The 24,481-nt window shown below is 43.7% G+C and overlaps 3 protein-coding genes across 5 annotated transcripts in view; 1 reads left to right on the forward strand and 2 right to left on the reverse strand.

Annotated features, from left to right (window-relative positions):
• Positions 1-1,459: 1,459 nt before the first annotated feature.
• Positions 1,460-4,952, reverse strand: sptssb (serine palmitoyltransferase, small subunit B). Of its 2 annotated transcripts, none has more exons than XM_040193694.2 (2): positions 4,839-4,952; positions 1,460-3,521 (listed from the first exon to the last, which is right to left on the reverse strand). In XM_040193694.2, the coding sequence occupies exon 2, from the start codon at positions 3,511-3,513 to the stop codon at positions 3,271-3,273; it is 243 nt and encodes an 80-aa protein (XP_040049628.1). In that variant the 5' UTR covers positions 3,514-3,521; positions 4,839-4,952; the 3' UTR covers positions 1,460-3,270. The 2 variants fall into 2 exon arrangements, with proteins under 2 accessions (XP_040049628.1, XP_040049637.1); XM_040193703.2 differs by having other exon boundaries at positions 1,460-3,620.
• A 1,334-nt stretch (positions 4,953-6,286) lies between these two features.
• Positions 6,287-15,489, reverse strand: nmd3 (NMD3 ribosome export adaptor). Of its 2 annotated transcripts, XM_040188467.2 has the most exons (16): positions 15,358-15,489; positions 14,928-15,005; positions 14,290-14,424; positions 14,036-14,132; positions 13,706-13,786; positions 13,240-13,368; positions 12,740-12,830; positions 11,252-11,330; positions 10,372-10,468; positions 9,575-9,692; positions 7,917-8,062; positions 7,499-7,611; positions 7,341-7,413; positions 7,069-7,175; positions 6,809-6,879; positions 6,287-6,693 (listed from the first exon to the last, which is right to left on the reverse strand). In XM_040188467.2, the coding sequence occupies exons 2-16, from the start codon at positions 14,969-14,971 to the stop codon at positions 6,560-6,562; spliced, it is 1,515 nt and encodes a 504-aa protein (XP_040044401.1). In that variant the 5' UTR covers positions 14,972-15,005; positions 15,358-15,489; the 3' UTR covers positions 6,287-6,559. The 2 variants fall into 2 exon arrangements, with proteins under 2 accessions (XP_040044401.1, XP_077954456.1); XM_078098330.1 differs by lacking the exon at positions 15,358-15,489 and having other exon boundaries at positions 14,928-15,006.
• Positions 15,490-16,483: 994 nt separating this feature from the next.
• The window catches only part of ppm1lb (protein phosphatase, Mg2+/Mn2+ dependent, 1Lb), a 33,286-nt gene continuing 25,288 nt past the window's right edge, over positions 16,484-24,481 (forward strand). The window contains exon 1 of the mRNA XM_040182487.2: positions 16,484-17,513. Coding sequence (XP_040038421.2) covers positions 17,115-17,513 — 399 coding nt within the window. The 5' untranslated portion in view covers positions 16,484-17,114. The remainder of the gene's footprint in view (positions 17,514-24,481) is intronic.

The raw sequence follows: 24,481 nt of genomic DNA on the forward strand, positions 1-24,481 counted from the left end.
TAATTGTGCAATTGAAAGTACATACGCATATACTTTTTTTGCCTTTTTCTTCTGACAGACTGTGAACGTTGATGCAAATGTTTTAGTTTCTATGAACATTGTCCAAGGTGCAACCAAAGTACACACATTTCTCAACTACATGGCAAGTTTGCATGTGCATATTAGTGGCTTTAGTCTTGATAAAGGACAACATTTAATGACACATATGGGACATAAAAGTTGAAAAAAATAACAACAAACCTGATTTTGTTTTGTAGAGATCAGAAGAACTTCAAGTGAATTACTAAAATAAAAGTGTTATCCAGTGAGTACCGTCACTGTGAAGGTACACACCTGTACACACCTGTAGGTACAGAGAACAGTGGTGGCAGACTTAAACTCAATGTTATGTTTCAATGTTACATTTTTATGGATAAGTGGCCAAAAGTATTTTCGTGTGTATTCATATTAACACTAATAATATGGCAAAACCTTCTTGGGTTTCCTTGAAAACTGAAACCTGGTTGCGTCGGCAGTTTTATTTAGGAAAAACAGTGGCAGGCCAAGCATAAACACAACAGAACAATGCGCCGGCCATCTGGCTGAGAGCATTTGAGTCGGCGGTGAGCTTTGTTTACACATTGTCTTTATGGAGATAATATCTTTCTTCATGGGAAACAAAATAACAAGTGAAGTAGAAAGAGAAGACGCAGAGCCAAGCTCGTACTATTTATGATGTCATGAGAAAACGCAGCACCTGGGGGTTAATATGTGACTGGAGAGGATGTGTGGTCAAGGAAATGAAAGAATGGAGAGGAAAGGAGTTGAACTGTTTGGATGGTTAAGTAAAGGGAAAAGGGGGGAGGGAACAGGAAGAAAGTCAAAGGAGCAAAAGGAAAAAAGCGATAGGGATGGATGGAAAAGGAGAGCTTCAGCAGTGTTTAGTTGTGCAGGTTCAGAGCTCATGGTGTTGCAGTGGAAAGAACTAGATGGAGGTGTCTGCTTACAGGCATGAACATCTTACCCCACAAATCACTAAACGATAACAACCCACGGCTCCCTTCCACACCATTCATGTCGCAAACCATTTCCCACCGCTCCACCGGAAAGTCTTTAAAGCAGACTTTGTTCAGCATCCTTAACAACAACACATTCACAGTGTGTCTGCGGCACGGCGGGCGTCACACAAGCAGAGCTTTGTGGCAGGTTGACTGGTATCCGCAGCAGGGAAAGCAAAGCTATTCATTCCTGAGGAGGACTGGTTCTCATTGTGTGAGATCACTTGATGTGGTAGAGTCATCTGCGTCAGGGATGCGCCACCCATGAAGCCTCTGTTGGCTTTTTCTGGCATTTTAAAGAAACCGCTCCGCTGGACTGAAGGCATAAGCAATGCGCTGAGTGAGCTCATATTTCAAACCGTAACAGCAGACATTTATATATATAAAAAAAAAAATAGCACGAGAAAGACAAAAGACAAAAATCCAGGTATCTTCAGATGTCTTTATTTTATTTTATAACATTGCGGTGCGGTGTTACTATCATTGATACCTTAAACAATAATTTCAGTGAACTGTGAAAACAACACTCTCACAAGCTTTTCAAAATGTATACAGGAAATATCTGGACCAAATAATAATAAACTAAAAAGAAATAATACAAAATATAGAGCAAAAAAAAATTATGCTATTTACGGCCATCACAGAACACAAATAAATATCAGTTAAAAGTTTGGTAATTGACGTTGTAACCAGCCAAGCAGTTACCAGGTAATATAACGCTATACATACATAATGAAGTCAACATGAAGAGGACGATGACTGGACTGTAGACCTCGATACAAACTACAAATAATCAAAGACAATCTTAAACACACAACTAGAAGCCAAGCTCATCATAACGGTCATTAACTATTTCCTCTTCTGTTCATCACTATTGATCAACTATAGTCAAGCAAGACAGTTTTTGCTTTTGGATATTTCTGCAGAGTTCAGAGGTTTAGATTAAGTAAGGCGATGTCATTGACAAGGCCAAGCCTAGAACGTGAAGGTGTGCTCTATCAATATTTGCTCATGCAACGTGCTGAGCACACCTTTCTGGTAAACCAACAGGTAACAGTTAAACAGCAGATAAAGTGAGGGATACACTGTTATGTTCGGTTTATTACGCATTTTAAATCGGTAAACCGGTGTCACAGACGCCCCCCCCCGCCCCCCCTGTGGTGCCCTGAGATTCATTGCATGTCTCAGGCTTTTCTATTGACCCTCCCTTGAAGGATGAGCTGCTAAAATGTGCATTGTACCCGCCAGCTGGCATTAGAGCGCATAAAAGGTAATAGTGATTCTGACACAAGCTCAGCCAGTGACTTTAAGTCAAATACTTCACCTTTATCAGAGAGCAACTCACAAACAGTGGTAACAGGGCCAATAAACACGGACACACTAATGCTTGAAAGGGGCGCTGTGCTGATATCACAGATTGTACAATAGTTGTAGACTGACTTCTGTGGAGCTGAAGAGAGATTTCCAAAGGCTTCCAAAGTCTCAAATTACTGCTCCTTATATAGCAAACACTCAAGAGTGAGCAGCTCATTAACAAAATGGAAACGTATGAATAATCGTCAGCATTGACAGCTACACAATGCACGTTTTCCCACTTATTAGATGCTCTGCCTCGTATGATTGATGGACAGACAGTAGCGCACGTGCTGTTGATACACTTTAATAATAATATTATGGGAGTCAGCGTTTTTCAGGATATCTTATCCTCTCCTGCTTCAATTAAAACCCCTCTCTTCAGTATTTGTCTGCAACACATTCTTTTTTCTTCTCTTTTTTTTTCTCTCCAGAAAATGCCCCATTACAGATTGTAGCTTGAACTTCATCTCAAAGAAAATAACAGAATGCAGCAGTATTTTGTTGTGAGACAAGCATGCAAATGTGCAAACCGTTTATGATCCTAAGATGCAAAACCCAGAAGCGGTACGCACTCACTGAGGACTCGCAGTAGGAGAGACGGAAACAAAAAGGACAAACAACATTTAACAAAAGGTTGCACAGCAAGGGCCTGAAGGCACTGCACAGTGTGTCTGATCACCATGACTGTGATGTGAAGAAGATCGTCAGGCTCCGACATCCAGATCATCTCATCAAAAGCTTCATGTTGTCCGCTGTGGTTCGGGATGAACGTGGTGGAAAGAGGGACTCAAGGTGCGCTTGGAGATAAGGGGTTGAGTTACACGGACTTTGCAGACTTGTCCCTGCTTCTCTTTTCCCTCCACTTCCTCTCCATCTTTCAGCTCATGAGTGCCATGGCGCTCTCGGGCTGGCCCCAAAAGATCCCAGAGAAAAACTCCAGTGCGAGTCTCACGTGAATGGGCACAAAGACATAGGAGGTGTAGATCACCATGGCGATGACGGAGAAGAGGACGGAGTTGAAGATGGACTTTTCCCAGGGCTCCAGGACATAGATGCCGGTGATGAGCAGGTACTGGTAGTACAGCCAGGCCAGGTACTCCCAAATGTTCTTGAAGTTCATCTTGCAAGCTGGACGGAAGGCGTGGCCGCGTTTCAAGCCGTAAGAAGAGACGTTGTAGAGGAGGATGAAAACACAGTATACAAATATACACTGTATTCAAAATGTCGCTAGTAAAAGAAAGGAGGGGGAGAGGGGAAGTAATGCTCAAGATGAAAGGCTTCGTTCAGTAGATTCATTATTGCAGATGCATTATATTATGTTGAGGAAGTTACTTTATTTACAGTCTGATCTATTGCAATGTATCGTATCTCACGTGCTGATTATGATTCATATGTAACTCCTTAATTTTCAAAGTAACGTAAAGTTGTCAAAGAAATGTGGCCATGTACTTTCTCTGCAATGTTGTGGAGCTGGAGAGTAATGTATAGCATTATATGGTAATACACCCTAAAGAAGAAAAAAAGACCACAAAAGATTCTTAAAATGATGCTATAATAACATATTCATGACAGCCATACGTGGATAAAGACATGTTGTGTCATGTGTCGGCCATTATTCTTGACAACTGAGAACACAATGGAAAAATGATCCTTAAAAGGAAAATAAGGTCATTGTGTGTTAAACAATAAGGGTGAAGGGAAGCAGGGGCACATCTTTGGCCCCTTAGACCCACAGCAGGAACCAGGGGGGGGCGATCAATGAGGCATCATGGATCGAACAGGATTCACGCGTGAGACAGAGAAACACCAATGGCATTGAGACGGCGGTCCAACATGAAAACATTACCCATATTTTCTTGACACACATGCACCTGTTCTGAAAATTGGCCTATAGGTTTGTGCTACATGAGGACCATGAGGAAGGTTACATGAAGAAGGTTCCGGGGTAGTAATGGGAAAGCTTTCCCGCTCCATGGAACGCGCACCTTCACATAAGAACAAAATAATAAATCGCACGTGTTGTGTGTTTTTAATTCTAACATCACGATGTGCCGTCTAGCCTTTTACCTACCTCTGATTTAAACATTGCTTAATTGGGAGCTTTGCATAGCCGCAGAAATCAGCATTGCCACACAGATAATGCCACAGGTGCAGAGGGCGGGGTCAACAGGTGCGCTATGAGCAGGTGCTCTTAACTGAAAAAACAGTGGGTACCACCCAAATAGCTAGTCTCCTCAATAGGATGCACACAAGTCAACTTCCCCAACATGAATAGCGCATCAAACAACACCAACGTTGGAGGGCCTCTCGCCCCGCGTGACCAGCAGGATGGTAACCCTTTATTCAATCGCCTTAATACGCCAATTAACGAAACACGTTTCATCACTAATGGTGTTGAGACTTTTTAATATTAGAGGTGGTCGATCACTGCAGCCTGAGACTCACCTGTGCAGCCGGTGTGGAGTCGCCCCCCCGGATGTGTGTACTGATGGAGATACTTAGTGGACGCGTCCCGCTGCTGCTCCGCTGCCTGGTGGAAATCAAAAGCCGCCTCACCACACCGCCGCCGGCGTATATGTAGGAGGTCATGCACACTAGTAAATGACACCACACCCACCAGCGCTACACGCGGGGCCACTCACGACTCACAGGTGGAGTGACAGAGGGCCAGTGTGTGTGTGTGTGTGTGTGTGTGTGTGTGTGTGGATGACGGCTGGTCTACAATGCCAGAAACGTCCCATGAATAACATTTATATAATAATAACTGATTTAATAGGCTCGAACTCTGTTTAGTGTAAATATTTACATGAACAATCCTGAAGTGAACCGCTACACGGACGTTGTAAACTCCAACAAGATACAAGTGGTGTTTTTTTTTAGTATTAGAAATTAGGGGGGTGGCGAGGCATTTAATCGGTTGGTGCACCTGCAAAGGTGGTGAGAAAAGCAGGTGAACAGGAGGGTGTTCAGAAAAGAAGCAACTGTCCCGTACTCTTAGTTGGTGTTGCAGACAGACACAGACACACAGAGATCCAGAGGGGCTTCACCTCGCTCATTCTCCCAAGTAGATCTGATTACCGTTAAGAGCGAGCTCCGGTTTGTGAAAACACGACTGGGCCGCCCGCCATGTGACAGAACGCGCCGACCTGGGATACGCTCAGTCTAAAGCCGTGGATCCGTTGGTTTGAACATGATAATAAATCACGTTTTGGATTGTATGCTCAAGAGAAGGGTGTGTGTGCAAACATTGTTTTACATTCTCATACCAGGGATCATCCAAATGTATATTTAATCTTCTCTTACAGAGTACTTTAGGCAAACTGGCAATGTACTCTCCACCTTTTGTCCCCACCCAAAGAATTTTGTTACAACTAAGATATATGAAGAAGAAAATGAATTGATTTACAAGCACTTTAAGTTATTCTCTTTACTTAGAAAGCTTCTCTTCTTACATAAAGAATTGTATCCAGTATAGATAGTAAATGTTTTAATTTAGTGTGCCTGGTTTAATCCTTTCATGAGCATGAAACACTACATATAAGAGTATTTAAAATAAAGCATGTAAATATTTATTGAAATGATTATAGAGTGGAATCTAGCGCGGATGAAGCAGCCTCGGCTCCCATTTTGCATCTGAAGTTGCGGCCGCAGCACAGAGCACGGACAGGACTGTAGAAGAAACAGCCCAGTTAATGTTTGAACAATGTCCACGGTGGCCATGTGACACCATTTACAGACACAACACATTTATTCTCTTTTGTTAGTGGCCCAAAGCTCCCTCTGGTGGATAAGCACAGCAGACACGTTAACTATGAAAGCCATTGGTCGATGATGGAAACCTCCGTCTCCTCAATGTCTATTCACCCCGGCCCAAGAAATAATTGTGAAAAGTGTGCATTCGGCCAAATGTTTATTTTGATTATAGTGAACTAGAAGCACTCATTTTCAACATTACATCAAAATGTTAAATGACAAAGTGAGTACTTTAGACACGCGGTGTGACTTAGTGGCACCATCATAACCAGCAGCATTACATTTGTCCGGCGTATCGAACAATATTTGTCAATCAGTCCTCAATCTGCAGTCAGTAAGTGTATTTGCACCACTGCATCATTAGCAGACCTGTATTTGCTCGGTGTCACACGCGAAGGAAGGATGGTAACCGGCTACTCCGTCAACATGTCGGCACCCTCTCCCCCCGTTGCATCCGTCAGGCTGAGCTCCTCCAGCATCTCCACCAGGGACACAGTCGGAGCGCCGTCATCGTCTGTGTCGCTCTCCACTGGGATCTTTGACGCATCTGAAATTTGAAATCCACCTCTCCTTATTTACCCCCACATACATCTATGGCGTGCGTTGAACAGAAAGTGCCGGTCTGAGAACGCTGGTGCCGTGAAGAGTGTGCAGCTGCTCACCTCTGTAGATGTTCACATTCTTCCTCAGAGCTTCATCCTCCTCCAGGTCCTCCAGGAAATCCTGGTATTGTCTAAAAAAACCGAAAAGCAAGTAAGAGGAAGGCTCATGTGGCACAACATTACAGAATGTTATTTTTAACGGGATACTTTGCATTCCCATTTCCCAGTTACAGACTAACCAACCAATACATCGATAAAGTTATTGGAGCTTTTATTGATTTACTTTGAGAGAAAGAAACCCCTCAGAAGTTATCTCCTACCTTTCATCATCGGTGTCCATGTCTTCACGATCCCTCGCCATCTCCTGCAGCTTCCAGTTCCTGCGCCTCACCCTCCTGCTGCGGTCATAGCTCTTCTTGATCAGAACCTACGAGGGTTTAGTTTGTACACTTTAAGAATCACACTGCAAACTTTTTGTTTTGTGATGTTATTTTGTGTTTGAAATCGCCACCGGAGGTCAGTGTTCGTCAAGTCAACAATAGCTACTTGAACATGGACACCCTGGTTTATTCACTGAGGAGTCGAGTCTCACCACGTCAGGAACGTGATGAGGGTTCATCTTATTCAGGTTTTCGTCATTGACGTTGGAATTGGCAAAGTCAAATCTGTAGTGGGAGACGTAAACAGGCCATGAAGTGAGCATGTGATCTGTCTTTAATGCCAACGTGAGCAGCATCCTCGTACACTCACCCCAGCACCAGGTCCCCGATGTTGAGCAGGTGGCCGAGGTACGTCCGGCAGTGATACTGCTGACTGGTGTCCATCTCCGATGTTTTCTGGACCCACACCTCAGCCAGGGTGTGCTGTAACGAGCGCACACACACACACACACACACGGAGAGGGAAGGGGGGGGATGAAGTTTTAATCCAGTAGAACAAACAGGTTCTTCATTTCCTGCAGTTTGTTCAGACAGCTGCAACATCCAGAGGGCAGGGAAAGCAAACAGTGTCCCTGCAAACCTCATCACCTGCACCATCGAAACAAACACTGCTGTGTGTTCCCATCGGTTTGGCATTGGATGATGTAATGCTACGCTATTGATTTTGCTCACAAAATAAAAGCAATGTCCCTACATAATGCAATCTGTTCCCACACACACACACAAACCTTATTGGACCTCAAGCCGGCTCCAGCACCCAGCTTCTGGTTCCTGAGGGTGTCAGTGTCCATAACAATGAACTCCTCCAGTTGCCGTCGGTTACAGAGACTGTAGAAGGGGTTACGCCAGTACGTGTTCCCATCCACCTCAGCAACTGGTGAGTTGAAGAGATTATTCATGATACAATTATTGCAATTTCAAACGCGAGGACATGTTATGTAGCACAAATCGTTATGTGATCTAACTTGGCGGATTTTTCAAAACCAAAACCCTCCAAACGGCGCACAGCTCCTCTCTTGGACACTATTTGTGTTGGTGCTGCTCTCGTTTTTCAAACTCCAACACATTTTTTGTTTCTTTGCCCAAACAAACACACGAGTCCTAAACACAACTCTGTTTGGATTGACGTAAACTGAAGCAGACCAATTGCAACGTAAATATTTGTAATACTCCAGCTAATTGCTTACAGCAGCACAAATCTGCCAAACAGAGCTTTGCCCCAAGGCTGTTTTGGCTATTCAGCCTGCTCAAAAAACGTTCTGCTACAAAAATAGCCTGCTCTTTGAAGAGTAATTAAAAACGTGCGTGACGATTCCAAAGTGTCAGATTTCTGTGGAGGGGCGTCTCAGCCTCTCGCAAAATGACTGATTACACAGAGGAAGCACATGGTTGCTAATTGTCTGCATTCTTGAATTCATAATGAATCTCTCCACACAGTCGGACTCGGCTATGACGGCATGTACTGAATCTATTTTGATTTGTGTCTCGTGCCTCGCCCTGACTGGGAGCAGAGGAAAGCTTTAAAGTTAGGCCGTGATCAACATATGGTCAGCGGCTGGGGTTTAGACCACATCAGGACTGAAGCAGTGATTTCATGGTGTCACCATGGTAACACACAGATGTGTCTTGAAGACTCGCAGACGCAATTTTACTGCAATTATTTATCAAGCAAAAAATGTTATGCAACTACTAAACTGAATTTTGGACATTAACAATTTGATGATTAAATGGAAAATGAAAAATGGTTGTCACATTAAAGTTACTATAAGGAACATAATTGTGTGTTGCTGTTGGCGTCTCCATGGATAAAAGCTTCAGTGTTTCTGAGCTCTTGTTGAACTGCAGGAGGGCTCGACACGGGTTCCTGATTCTCTCACGCAGAGAGAATCAGGAAACGACTGCTGCTTGAAGTCAGATCCGCTTTGATTGTCTGCTTTGATTTTATCTGATTCTGAAGTTAATCAACCCGGTGGCACCGATGCATTAAGAATAACAAAATAGAAATATGAAACCCCCTTATGTCGATTGTAAAGAGGCACCAGTGCAACATTGAGACCGTTTCTTAGCAACTTGAAAGTTCTTTATAGAAACTTTAGTCGATTGTTAGTTTCAAAGTTTTAAAGTGAGTGGTCTAATCCAAGGCTTCAGGTAACAGTGATTAGTTTCAAGCATAACTGCCTTAAAGATATTCAGTGTGATTTGTTTTCAAAGAGTAAAGCACAAACTCATGTTGAGATAAACTGGACTTTTCAGTCACAAATGCCTTAATTATGATCTATTGTTCTTGAAGTAGTATTTCAAACTTAAAGTGGGACGGACTGCAGTATTATTTAACCACAATTGAGTTGTCGATAAATTGGTCAATCTGACCTGTCAAAATACTCACTCTGCAGGGTGTTGGGATCGATCAGGTGGATGGTGCTGGTGACACGGACGCACACACAGACTTGACCCATGTTGCCGAGGCTCTGCGCCAGCCGCGGTGAAAGGCACACTACGTTGTCCTAGCAACCAGACAAAACCAGATAAACTACGGTCAAATTCAAGTCAAAGGGAGAGTAATAAGTATTTGGACCTCATGTAGTGGTTCCATTCAATTAGGAGGTTAAACAAGCAAACCCTTATTCTAATTTCTGTTTTAATTTACTGAAAATGCCCCATATGACCACCGGCATTCAACCATGCAAAGAAAATACACCCAAATACTAGCATTGCTATTATAAACATTGCGATTATAAATTATGAACAGAACTAAAGCTCCATATGAAGAGACAACACATGTTAAGAAGTTAAAAGTTAAGAACACACCTGCCATGAATCTAAAAATTCAAAAATAAACATGACATTAAAGATTCTCGGCTCCATCTGCGGGGCAGCTGATCGTAAAAGAGCAACAGAATGCTTTTCTCTGAATGAACAAAGTGAAGGCCTTAGATCCGACACAAATGACACAGTTCTTGCTTGTCTGTGGTGTTGAGCAGAGACAGATGTTTCTATGCTCAAACCAGGAATCATGGTGGAAACTTCAATCAAAAACCAATAAACAACTTTTTTGTATACCATGTGTTGGGGGAGCGTTAATGTCACGCACACCAAGAGTCTCATTAACTTAGCGACCTACATTCTGGAGAAAACTGATTCACAATGGCCCGGTGTTTTATATACTTTTGATTTCCACCACACCTTGCAGACAGGTACGATCTCCAGGGAGAAGGTGCTCTTATAGTTGAACGTGTTTGAATGGATGTCGTGAGAGATGAGGCGCTGGGACGTCTTTGACCTTAATAAAATAGAAAGTGTTGATTATTATTTTCATCATCAGATATCATTCAGAGACAGCGACGGCTCACTGTCAAAGTTGGAATATTTGACAACAGAACGTTAATGTAAGATCAGATGTTCTGCACAAATGTGTTCGTGTTGTGCAGTCGAACATGAACTCACATGAAGTTTGACATATAGGGCTGTCACGATATCCAATTTTTGTTGTGCAATTATTGCACCAACATTTATTGCGATATTATTGCAGACCATTTTATGCCACTGATAATGTTGATAACATAATGACAATATAATAGCATAGTAATAAAAGTACGCTATTTCAAAGAACGTTTTATTTGCCGCCCAAAGAAGCGAACGAGCAGTCCGGAGGAACCGACAGTAGTTCCGGTTGAAAGTTGGGCGGACGGTTGTTGTTTTAGGTGAGATTTTAGCTTAGTTGGGTTCACTGCTTCTCTGCACCCGTCGGTGTTCGCTGTGTGTCTGCGTGCGCGCCGCCAAAGCCCCGCCCACGTTTTCCACAAGGAAAAGGGACAAGAGGCAGCGCCATCAACTTAAACGTTTGTGACATTCATTTATACGTAAAATGAATATCACAGAACCAAAAAATGATTAGGCTCACCTATTATTTCAGAGTGTGCGAAATGTCATTTTATTGCATATTGCGACAGGCCTAGTGACATATTATCTCATGTTTGACTTAAATTCAGTTCTTTAAAAAGGCTTCTTTATTAGGAAATTCCTTCCCTTCCACCAACAGTTTGATAAACATCTACTATCTCACCTGCAGGGCACGGTGCACTGGAGGAAGTCAACCATCTTCATCGCGTGCTGCTTGGAAGCATAGTAGAAATCAATCCCATCTGAGAGAGAAGAGAAATGCCATCAAACACCTCCAGCAATACATTTATCAAAGGCGCGCTTCACAGGTCACCGTCTTTTCCGAGCCCGCACGCACACACACCCCCACACACACACGCATGCATGTGGGAGAAAGATATGGCAGCCACGTTGAAACGTTTATACAACTTTTAAATTCCTAGCGATATATAAAAAATGATTTTAAGTTAAACCACCGGCCAAAACCTTACTTCAGTCACATCCAGGGTTGCAAAATTCTGGGAATATTCAAAGTTGGAAACTTTCCACAAGAATATACGGGAATTAACGGGAAATGTTGGAATAAATTAAATGTATTTACCTTGTCATAAGCAGACATGCATGCAAACATTTATAATACAACTTTTAAAATGACATTTTGTACTTTTTTGACATTTTGTGAGTAGAACTTTATTCTTTCATCGAACAACAAAACCATGAACGTTGAATAAAAAAAATCACCACCCCAATTTTTTTTGTGTTTTTCCCTGAATCCTTTCAGGTCTAAATGCTTTCTTCCTGGACCTCATCAATGTACTCCTCACTGTCCACTTCCTCAACATCTGACTTGCCCCTGAAGCATGTAAAATGTATTTGAAATAGGATTTCTGTTCCCTGATGGCACTCAAAATGCAGCCCATACCATATTTTACAAGTCTATATAGGCCTACTGCTTATAATTATCAGCTACCTCTATTTTTGTGACGGTGACATGACGTCATACAAAATTGCCCCACCAGAAATTTCAGCCTAAAATCGCCACTGGTTTATGTGTATGTTTCTGGCAGACAATGTTCCCAACCAGCTGCATTCAGGGTCCAGCTAAGCTAGGCGTGCATAGTCTTGTTCTCAACTACATTTAAATTCCCTGTTATATGCTTTTGCAAAAAAACTTAGGCACATTATTTTTTTCAAAATTCCAGTGGAAACTTTCCGGAAATTTACCGGAAACTTTCCGCTCCTTTGCAACCCTAGTCACATCCAAGCGGGCTGCGGCTGAGCCTTCACTGAAAGCGTGTTTGTGTGATGTAGCAGTAAGGACCTCTAAATAAGAGCATGAATATTCACATTGCAGGAATCGGCTGTGGCAGGCCTGCTCTCATTACAGCACGCTGATTAGCTGCACGACACATGTCTTGAGGCGCACACCAGGACAGCTGCATGCACTGATTGGCGCCAGAGATACGCACGCATGGCTTGATGTCTGGTACGAGGTAATTAACATTCAACACATTATAATGTTCTGCTCCACCCCACAACAGAAGTAACGAATGAGAAAAGTTTCCCACTTTTCAGTGTAATTTGTTTCCAAACCACCTTCAAAGATGAAGGCAGATGTATACTGTCATACATAAAAGAAAGATCTGTATACAATCATTTGTCATTGACCTACCGTTGACTTCTTTGATGTTGAGGGCATTCTGGTGGAGTTTGTGCTTGAGGATCAGCTGCTCTAGATAGTAAAACGTCTTTTTGTGAACAGTCTGTAATAAATAAATAGATTTTAAGCATCACCAATCTCATACAGATACTCATACATATCCTTCCCAACCACATGCCACATTTATTTGGAGCCCGTTGTCATTTGTGTTTGCTGCCAATTCCAAACGTCCTGCATTGCTTCACAGTAAAACAGTTTCAAGGAAGCGACTTTGGCTCATTGGGCAGAAAAACGGAAGACGGTAGCAAACTCTTACGTGAACGTTTTAATTTAAAATCTCTTCCAGACGGCAGAGTTGATAGAACATCACTGAACGTATGATTGGTTGCTTTTTGCTGAGATTCTCCAAAGGATAAGCACTTTGTGTTCACAAGCAACGGAACAGGTGTACCTAATAAAGTGCCCAGTGAGTGAATATTTCTAAGACATCTCATCGAACCACAGACTCCTACCTTCTGCCTGACTTGGACCACAGCCTTCCAGAAGTCCTTGGCCTCCACGCGGTGGCAGTCGTCACACATCTGGTACTGGATGACATACTCGACCACAAACACCTGCTGTAGGATAGCGCCATTCATCACCTGAAGACACAATGACAGCAAAAAGTTACACCTGTTCCAAAAGTGACAAAATGGCGCAAAATATAAATCCTGCCATGCGATGCTAATGAAATACATAAGTGGAATCTGGAGAGAGTATAATGACCGCAGAGGGGTACAAACTAAAGGGATGGCATTGAAAAGCACAGGAATCGGGTTCCTCACTAAATGTCAGCGAGATGAGATAGCATCTTCCGGCAAAACACACTTCTCTCAGACACAAACACACAAGTTAAAACACTGACCACTCACAGAAATTAACGACCGGTCCGTTCTAATCAGTTAGTTTGAATGTCACTCTCCAACAACGTCTTCTTACCTCCTTCTGGATGGTCAATTTCATCTTAATCCGCTTGGAGTGCGGCTCTGTCCACAAGAAGCCAGCATCAATGAGACGCACCTGTGAGCAGAGGGGTGCCATCAAATACTGTAGTGTACATCAAGTCAGGTACATGAGGGGGACACCATATTATTATGAAGATGAAGTCCATGACAAAAGAAATACATTAAACATGAATATCACATAGGGTTGAAAGAATCACGGTAGAACAATACTTACAATACATACGTGACTATTTACCTGCAATGTTCACTGACATTTTTGTGACTGAAAATGTGCTTTTTGAAGTTTAGTACGGATCACACTTACTTTGGTCATAGAGCTCTTTATTTTTTTCAGGCAAAGGGCCAGGAGCTCCCTGGACTCCAGGGCACATTGCATCCAGGTGGCTGGAGGCTGCAGGTACCTGCACGGAGGAGGACGGTGTACATTCAAGCCTCAACCGTACAAACAAAATATTTGAAACAGTTGTACCTGTAAATGCTTTCTATAGGGATACAACGATGTATTCTTGGTATCCTGAAAGAGATGCGTTGAAAAAAAATAGGGGACATGAAACAAACCTTTCACACTGCTTGCAGAAGTTCACTGTGACTTGCTTGGGGATCCCCTCAGAGATATCAACCTGAGTACGCAGGCAGGCCACACACATGTTGGCTGGGTTGGGGGGGATGGGGACGCCACAGGTACAGCACAGGCTGCGAGGGAGAGAGGCCACAACATGAAACCGCTGACTATTTCTCTCCTCGGTTTATTGTACAGTGTTTTCCGTCAGTCATTGATTTCTGTTGCCTCTAAAGTGCAATGCCAGTTAACGGTCAGACATTAAAAACGTACATACAGTTATGAATCATGAATGTCCATTGAGATGCTTAAAGCTTTTCCAACGTGACCGTAACAGTAAAATATGGTTACTATAATGAGCCTCTAGCAAAATTCTGGAAACATTGACTCAATGAGCATGGGTAAGACATGGGTATGATGTGTATTCTTGAAAGAACCACGAAATGACTATGTTTGAAATTATAGATTGACAATTCACCAGGATAGTTTAATACTAAAAAATTGATTATTGACACACTTGCAGACTTAGTGAATAGAACAATCAATGGTAATAGTTACAGATATGTATTCGTCAAAACGTCAGAGTTGGGAAAGGTCTGTCAGGATTTAAGGACATAAATACTAATTGTTCACTTACATATTCCCCTGGATGCTTTTGGCAGGAGCTTGCACGTACTCCATTCTCGTCAACTGTACAGGTCAGTGTGTGCCACAGCTTATGCAGAAAAATATAAGAGAACAGCCAACATTAGTTGTTAGCAAGCACTGGATATACACCAATGACATTATTGTAACAGAAAGTAATAACATGATAGTAAGGCTGTGTTGTTCACATTCAGTAACAAGTAAACAATTAAATACAGAAAGCTAATAGATACCTGAAAAGCGGCAGTGGGGCTAGTTTATGTGAGCTAGCTGATGGTCTACATTCAGCGGCTAGCTAGCCTGGCTAAGTTGCTAGTTTTTACGCCTTATTCTGAAATATATTTGTGAAAAAACAAACACACTATGTAAAATAAAAGTAATTGACAGCTACAACTAGCATCGGCGTAGTTGACAAAACTTACTGAAGTTATTTCGATGGCAAAGCCCCAACACACTCTGTGAAGTAACGTCCACGTTTTCCCCACCGAGGTGCAAGGAAGGATTGGTGACGTCATGAAATGCATAAGGACCCCGGGACTGTCTTAGCTTGCCTGAATAAATCTCCAACAAAAACATTTTAATATGCCAATAACAGCCGAAATTAAACAGTTAAATAGAAAAATTAAATCAAATAATCCACAATAAAGAGAAATGGTATAATTTAAGCTATTGAACATATATGACACTAGGCTTTCATAACTTATTGTACCAATTATTTAAAAAAACACAATAGTATATATATATATATATATATATATATATATATATATATATATATATATATATATATATATATATATATATATATATATATATATATATAAATGTAACTATGCGTCATTTAGATATAACATATTTCCCTGTTGCAACATGCTATGGATATGCTTTATTATGTGTGATGCTAATTACCGTAAATGTATATCTCAGACTAATGTCCAGGCCAGGCCAGCAAGTTGAATAGTATATTAATAATTAATACTTACAATATTAGACCATTTAAGCTTTGACAGCAAAAAATAGAGAGAAAGTAAAGTAGTATCATATTCAGTAGTTTCTTTTGACAGGTTGATCTATTTACACCAACAACAATCTAATATGAAGAAGAATATTTATTTTCTAATATTTATACAATTCAGAAAACCGATCCCATCACCTCCAAGCGTTTAGACAAAATCCTGATTGCATTTATTTAACCCTGAAACACATGAAATAGCTGGTCTTAAACAGTCTGAATAATGTGGTGCAATCTCATATTTTTTCAAAATGTTTTTAATAGATTAATGACATAATCGTTTATCTTGCATTCTTGGTATGGATACTTCCGTAGGGTTTACGCCAAATCCATTAAAACTCCATTTCTTTGCCAAGCATTTAAAAAAAAAAAAATAGAAAATTAGCTGGCTTTTTCTATACCCCCCCCCCCCCCTTCCCAAACTTCCTACAGTCATCATTTAAAATGAAATTGGCAAAAATCCTATATTATTAATATTACCCTGGTGTGGGCTTTAATGGACAAATTCCGTACGCAAGCTTTTCTTCAAAGTCGTATGAAAGTTCGAATGTTATGTGGAGCAGTCCAACAGCATGTAATTGTAACATGAGAGATTTATTCGTGGGTGTCGATGACAGATCACTGACTGGTTTGAGGGACGTTACGAGTTGCACCTGAAGGCACCACCCTCGTTCAGTCAGTCAGCGGCAGACAGTCACAGCAGCAGCTGGGAATGCGAGGGATCTGCTGCACGGACCGCTATTTACACGACTGGATATCACAGCAGGGTCCGACCGGGAAACAAACAAACTCTCTCTCTCTCTCATATCTAGACAGCGCTACGTGTTCAGTCCGCGGAGGAGGCGTGCGGGAGAGTCGTTGGTCTCCGCCTGCATCAGATGGTCACCGGACAGCCGGCGGGGGCTCACTGCGGGGCCGCATGCTAGAGGAGGAGGAGGTGGGGGGGAACCAGCCGGAGAACCGTGTTTACCACCTCCACACCTCCTAGTCCGTGAACTTAACGCGCCTCCCTGCTTAAAAGTGTCACTCCGCGTGACCCGTGTCCAGGGTGGTGGTGGTGGTGGTGGTGTGGTGGGTGGAGACGCTTGACTTTAAATGTTTCACCGCCACCAAACCGCTGGAGTGAAATCCGCTGCGGCGCACACGCGACCCGCCGCGCGTCAATAAATGATAGAGGATACGATGACCCTGCTGTCTCTGTTAGGTCGGATCATGCGTTATTTTCTGCTCAGGCCGGAGACCCTGTTCCTGCTGTGCATCAGCCTGGCTCTCTGGAGCTACTTCTTCCACACGGACGAAGTGAAGACCATCGTCAAGTCCAGTCGCGACGCGGTCAAGATGGTCAAGGGGAAAGTGGCGGAGATGATGCAGAACGAGCGGTTCGGCGGGCCGGACGTCCTGGACGCGGAGTTCTCCAAGACCTGGGAGTTCAAGAGCTACAACGTGGCCGTGTACTCCATCCAAGGCCGGCGAGACCACATGGAGGACCGGTTCGAGGTGCTCACCGACGTCGTCAACAGGAGTCACCCGTCTATATTTGGGATTTTTGACGGCCACGGGGGAGATGTGAGTACTACAAGCATGAAAAGGCAAAATGTTGTCTTTTTTTTTTCTATATACATGTGGGCGTCTCATTCAGTCCGCTTCAGTCTGTCACTGTCTCTCCAACAAAATACACGTGTGTGGGTACCGTGCAAGTGTATTTATCAGTGCTTTTGTGCAAGCTGGTCTGGTTCACAGCCAAATGTGCATTAAATCCACAAGTTGGATATAAGCCCATACATAAAATGATAGTATGCTTAGGACAGCATCTTGTATTTGACGGAAAAGTGTCGAATTACCTGAATCACCTGCTTGTGTTGAGCAGCTGGTACAATTTTAACCGATGACAAGTTTGTTTCAGCTGAACGGGTGATCCGATAACTGATTTATTATATTCGGTGAGATTTACATAAGCTTAAGTAGAAGTTGCGATAAAGTTGCAGGGCTGGACTGTCGCAGTAACAGACACTGTTTAAACAATGTTGAAATGTTTCTCCGGACCTTCGCTAAGATTTACTATTGTTATTCAATCAGACAGGAATTCATTCAATGTGCAACATAAGCACAACTTGCAATGGTGACGGTCTTTATTTGGGCACAGACACTTTTATGAAACAGGTTTAGGGCAACCCAAGGACTCCATCGATTCCATGGATCCATCTATCTATCCACGTAACTAAGACCCATACCCTGCACACACATTCACCCACACTTAATCTGTTCTTCCAAAAGGCAACCGCATCTATTTACAGCTGAAATTCCAGCCCAAAATATCCATGTTTTTCTTTCTCTGTCCAAAACCAATATTTTATTGCACCGATACCACCGGCCTCGTGGTCTAACGTGATTATAGCTGGAAGGAGGAGGATGAACTCAGACCGGTGGGCTTCAGAAGCATTTGTGAATACAGCTCAGCTTCATATAAGTGACGCAAAATGGCGACCTCCCCCACCCCCCTTTTAGTCTAAATTAATCCTTTTTTTTAACGTTCATTTTGACATTAATGTAAAGCGGTTCCGGGTTCACGTTTTCTTTTTTTTATGTTGGATAAAGAGACAAAGAGCATCTGAGAGGATGCCACAGTTTGACACTAAAACACAGATTTATCATGAAGCCATAGTTTTTCAGGACTTCAAGCGACAGAACTGCCTACAAAACCCCCACAAATTGTAAACGACGGAGTATTTCCCTCTGTCTCGTATCCTCTCCTCTCTCTCCCCTTCACTTCAACTTGTACACCATACATGACGCATCTCTTGACTGTTCTGCTTTGTTGAGGAGCACCACGCTGTTTTTAGGACTGACAGCGACGGCCTTCTGTTTTCACTGCTGTGGTCTGATTGAGGCTGAATGATGACATGCTTAAAGAGGCGTAAAGGATTGCTATTCTTTTAGGGGGAGTTTAATTTAAGGCCGCGTTGCTGACTGCTGCAGCTTTTCACCAAAAGTGGTCATTGGATTGTTTTTTCCCTCGTGCTTCTTCTCTCTGCGGAGTTCCTTTTTTAGAGACCAGTGACCTAACCTGTGAGCGCTGCTATAGCTACCGCACACAAGAGACCCCAGGAAAGGAATCGCAAACAGGCGATACGTGTTTGTAAATCTGACGGTGGAAGGAAGGAGAAAACGAGTGGGAGAGCATCTAGGGTAAGAGGAGGAAGAGGAACCGGTTGGGAGACAAAGAGCTGTTTTATTACTGCACGTCCACGGGCAGCGATGTGGTTGGTTTTCCATTCCAACGGCCTTCTTTTGAAGTGTGTGTGTGTGAAATGATTGCCAGACAGCAGCCCTCAAAAACAACTTCTTCTCTCTCCGCAAATGGAGATTTTATTTATTTATTTGTTTGTTAGCCAGGGGCCATTGAATGAAGCATACGGATGTTTTGTGGCCCGAGGCAACACCAGGAAAACCGGCTGCATCAGCTGGCTAATTACTGAGGTGTCAGCCGCATCCATTTCTCTGCACACACACACACACACACACACACTGCTCATCCAAAGCATATACACAGTCACACAAGCCGGCCTTGTATCAAAATTGATCAGCAAGACTGCAAAATCAACGTGTCTTTTAATGAACAGAAATGTAATTTTCACTGTGATACGAGTGAGCCAACAAATAAACATCGAGGGAGGCGGTGGTGGTGGGTCTAAAATCTAATTTGGCTTGCAACAAACTAACTTTTGGAAAATTCTCTATTCAATTTGTCTTGTCCGTGTAATTGGACACATGCTCGTCCCACTTTTACATTTTTTTAATCATTATTAATTATTAAAACAGGCAGGATAGCTTCTTAGTTAAGGAAGCCAGTCCGTTCATTACCAGATTCATTTCCAGGCAATGCAAAATATCCGGAAACATCCTCTACGTACCACAACAACCCAACTTGATTTTTCGCATGTTAAAAATCTGTGTTTAATGTGAACACGTCCAGCCGAGGTGTCGTACTCGGTGATGGCTCAGTGAGAGGATCTATTTTAATGGAGATTGATTCTTAGCTGACACATAATCTGCACCGACGTGATAACCCATGTATTTTCATCCTTACATGCAATATGCAGCACGTCTTCCCACGCTGGCATGTAGAGAGTCAACCGTACGCTGCTGCTCTCTGCCTCGCTGTCTGTCAGCTTGTAGCTTTGCAAAATAACAACTCCACTGTTCCCGAGTACAGAAAAGACATTCACAACCGGGCCGTAATGTGGGACCCGCTCCTCTCTGGCCGTAATGTGGGACCCGCTCCTCTCTGGCCGTAATGTGGGACCTGCTCCTCTCTGGCCGTAATGTGGGACCCGCTCCTCTCTGGCCGTAATGTGGGACCCGCTCCTCTCTGGCCGTAATGTGGGACCCGCTCCTCTCTGGCCGTAATGTGGGACCCGCTCCTCTCTGGCCGTAATGTGGGACCCGCTCCTCTCTGGCCGTAATGTGGGACCCGCTCCTCTCTGGCCGTAATGTGGGACCCGCTCCTCTCTGGCCGTAATGTGGGACCCGCTCCTCTCTGGCCGTAATGTGGGACCCGCTCCTCTCTGGCCGTAATGTGGGACCCGCTCCTCTCGGTCCGTAATGAGGGACCCGCTCCTCTCTGGCCGTAATGTGGGACCCGCTCCTCTCTGGCCGTAATGTGGGACCCGCTCCTCTCTGGCCGTAATGAGGGACCCACTCCTCTCTGGCCGTAATGAGGGACCCGCTCCTCTCTTTTTGGTTGTTGAGTAAAGAAGGAGAACCCCCCCCTTGAAACCACAGGGACAATGACAATTTTTAGATTGATCATCTCTGTACTTTTCTTACCTTTTGCTTTAGGGTTCATTTTCATCTTCATTATTCATTACTTGAAATGTAGAGGAGACTTTTGAGTGTAATTTGAAGCCGTGGTGCTGTATAGTTCATTGTTTTATTCACTTAACAATAAAGTCGGAGAGGCTGTTTTCGATTGAAGATCTTTGTTTTTTTATATGGGCGATTCCTCCAGGAGCATTGGGGCGGGTTCCACAGTTTATATACTAAGCAGTATGACTTTCAGAGTTTGTTCTCACTAGAAAGATGAAAGAGGCGGCCTGTGACCATTGCACATTGTTGGCATTACAGGATTAGAGAGCAAACCGAGGGAGGGAGTGTGTAAAGACCTAGGACCGAGGTGTGTGTGTGTGTGTGTGTGTGTGTGTGTGTGTGTGTGTGTGTGTGTGTGTGTGTGTGTGTGTGTGTGTGTGTGTGTGTGTGACTTCATGAATATTTATGTTTGCACAAGAAGGTGCATTTCTTCTCCTTCATGGATGTTGAGGACTCGCACGGAGATAAGCGACAACTTGACTGTAAGAGACGTAAGATGCCAAAGGCTTATCGGGACCAGGCTCCTGCTTCACACTATTTCACATCGCCTCGTTATGCATTGCCCTCAGCAAGTTTATAAAATAAACTTTTCAGGTACACATTTGTGACTACTTGTATTTAAAAAGGCTTTCAGGCAGTGATGAACCCACGGATTTATCACCTGGATTTGCATTTTCCTGACGCAACTACTGGTGAACAGATCTAAATGTAGGTTGAATATTGGATTTTAGCTTATCCGGGGGTCACAAGGACGTCTCCAAATGAATGTGAATGTGCCCCCAAAGTGTGTCACATCACCTTTTAAAAGGTGAGGCTGTCTCGTGTATCTCAATCCCTCTGATAATGTGGTTTCTCCAGCCAGCTCATCCCCTTCTGTAAACCACGACGTAAATGGATTGGCTCTACAGAATGGGGCAATACGGCTTCAGTCATGCGCCCGCGTGTCCTTGAGTATGACTGAATTCATTCACCTTCACTGTACACGTCAAAACATAGATACCGATCTAATTGGGGCTCAGCTAAATTGCTCATTACTACTGATATCCTCCCTGCCGTCCTCTCTCACCTGTGAAAGCTGCTGCTCAGTATTTCAGCCCTTCCTTGATGTCACGTGAAGCAGAAAGTGGAAAGCACGCAGGAGGTCATGTTCGGTTGGAAAAAGACTTGTGTAGCTTAAGGACTCTGCTGAAAAGTCTTCTGTCCTTTTTCAGTAATTGGTCCTGGGCGGGGAGGTTTGTTTTCCATGTAGCGGAAGACTCTGGGGTTCAGTGCAACACTCCAAATAAATGAATGGAACTGTTGCTGTCATGCAACCTAAATGTTTGGCCTTGGAGTTGACATCTGTAATCCCCCCTTTTCCACAGACCAAATTCTTTTAATAGAATATTTTCCGTCATTCAGAAATTCAACTTATTTTAATGACACTTTGCCTCTTTGTGACTTTGCATTAAAATACGTCTCTTGCTATTCGAGCATCAGACCATCGGCGAAGTTTTACCTTCTTCAACCTCAGTGTGCCGTCCTTCCCTTCTGGCATCGACTGCTCAATAATTTAACGGCCATCTCTGTCAAACCCATCTTCAAAACCCCCTCGGCTAATTATACACGGACCTCCTGAGCAGAGGGAAGCCACGAGGTCATTGTTCACACACATCACGTGGATGGCTGTGTATGTTGAGGTTTCTTGGAGGAGGTCTCGTGTGGGAAGTTGTTTTACAAAGTTGGAGCTTCATGGTATTTAGCGTCTCTCTTTTTGTTTTTTTGTTTTTTCTCCTGCACTTCACTCAGTCCTCTGCCAGCGGGGCTTGAAGGAGCTGATATGGTGTTGAAAGGCGGGTTTGGTAATGGAGCTGTTGTGCTTGGTTGCCAACCCCCCCCCCCCCTCCCTTCCGCCTCCACGTCCTCTTCTCTATTTGGGGGGTTTGCCAGTGAATGAATAACAAAAGCCATCTCCAAAGCCATGTCAACCTGCTGCCCGCCCCGGCGTCTCCTCGGACACCACGGGGTCCACTTCCCTTCGGCTGCTGCTAGTCGCCACGGCCCCTTGTCATGTGATCCCGATTAAGTTGCCAAACAAGCTGATTGTGTCGCAAGCACAGGTTTAAAATCCAATTCCAGACGTTGCAAAGCTACAAGTGTGGCTCTGAATGCATAATGCTACGGCTGTGTGTGTGTGTGTGTGTGTGTGTGTGTGTGTGTGTGTGTGTGTGTGTGTGTGTGTGTGTGTGTGTGTGTGTGTGTGTGTGTGTGTGTGTGTGTGTGTGTGTGTGTGTGTGTGTGTGTGTGTGTGTGTGTGTGTGTGTGTGTTCTATAGCTGATTAGCAGTCTGTAAATCTAAATCAAATCACATGCCTGGAATTGACTGGGCTGCTTTGTTTTAATCTACACTTTTGTTGTTGAAAGCGTGACATTCCTTTCGCAGAAAGCAGTTATGTAAAAGGCTGAAACGAAAGAAAATGCGCGTTTCTCTGCTTTTGAGGATCATCTGTAATTTTGATCTGACGAGGAGCTCGAGTCTGTGCGCCAGCTCAACAATTGTTTGTTTGTCTGTGTGCGCTCGAGAAGACCGATGACTCTGTTTGTTTGAGCTCGCCGTCTCGGCAGTGAAGGACGGCGGGAGAAGAATGTTGGCCGAGAAAAGGTAGTAAAGTCGCAGCTGTTCAGAGTTGGGGACACTGGCGGGATTGTGCGCGCGAAAGCGACCGGGCCGAGCCTGCTGTCGTGCTCGCAGTTGTGGTTCCTCCTCGCTGGCCAGATGGGCCTGTGTGTAGGGCAGGTGCATCCTGCTCAACGGAAAGAGGACCCCCACCCACCCTCCCCGCCCCAGTCCTGTTTGCTCCTCTCTTATCAGCGCCCCTGTCCTCAAGTTGGACACAAATTAGGTTCTCTTCGATAGAGTTACTGAATGGTAACCGTTTCACCAGGATGTAATGCAATCATCTACTCGCGCCCACGCACCAATGGCAAAGCCTTCAGGAGCGTTTTAGGCTTCGGCGTGTTGCCAAAAGGACTCTTTTCAGATGTGGACTTCCGATTTAGTAGATGAAGCTTTCAGAAATGTTCTGGAGCTGATCTGCCACACACATGTGCAGCAGACTTCCAGACATCGATCCTGTCAGACGGGAGGAATGCAGCAGAAATGAGCGTTTGATATTTGCTTATGGTTCCTATTCACTGTGAGCTACACATGTGAAGTGCACTGCGCGCTGAACGGACCTTGAGCCGGGTCGTCTGTTACACTGTAACAAAGGCTCGCGGCGTAAGAGAACATCAGACTCCACAGCGTGTCATTCCTTTGTGCTTGTGATTCAAATTGTGAAATACAAGGATATGTGCAAACAAATGAGTGAGTGTGTGTGTGTTTTGCTTGCTGGATCTCTGCTATGTACTGTTTATAATGGCCCGTTATGAGATTTATGAGTTTATTCATCCTGTAGTTTTTCTCAGTGGTTCCTGACATTTTTTTTTCCCAGGGCGCGTATTGAGAGCAGTGGGGTGGTGTTAATCTTGTAAACCATCTGCTTTGTAAGCGTTGGATGAAGTTCATGGTTCTAAGGGCAAAACGATTTGAGGTAAGGGTGAAGAGAAAATGAAAAAGACAACAAAAGGAAAGTGGGATAACGAGTGATTTATAAACTGACTACAGACAAAGCCCACATGTTCATCAA

The sequence above is a fragment of the Gasterosteus aculeatus genome, chromosome 1, assembly GCF_964276395.1.
Source record: "Gasterosteus aculeatus chromosome 1, fGasAcu3.hap1.1, whole genome shotgun sequence".
NCBI lineage: Eukaryota > Metazoa > Chordata > Actinopteri > Perciformes > Gasterosteidae > Gasterosteus > Gasterosteus aculeatus.

What these genes read in the sequence shown, in the direction of transcription:
- nmd3 (XM_040188467.2), bottom strand. Translation starts at nt 14,971, where the DNA reads ATGGAGTACGTGCAAGCTCCTGCCAAAAGCATCCAGGGGAATAT. An exon ending in CTCATCACGTTCCTGACGTG is followed by an intron (nt 7,176 to 7,340) that starts GTGAGACTCGAC and finishes AAACCCTCGTAG; the next exon opens with GTTCTGATCAAGAAGAGCTA. An exon ending in GAATGTGAACATCTACAGAG is followed by an intron (nt 6,694 to 6,808) that starts GTGAGCAGCTGC and finishes TTCAAATTTCAG; the next exon opens with ATGCGTCAAAGATCCCAGTG.
- sptssb (XM_040193694.2), bottom strand. Translation starts at nt 3,513, where the DNA reads ATGAACTTCAAGAACATTTGGGAGTACCTGGCCTGGCTGTACTACCAG.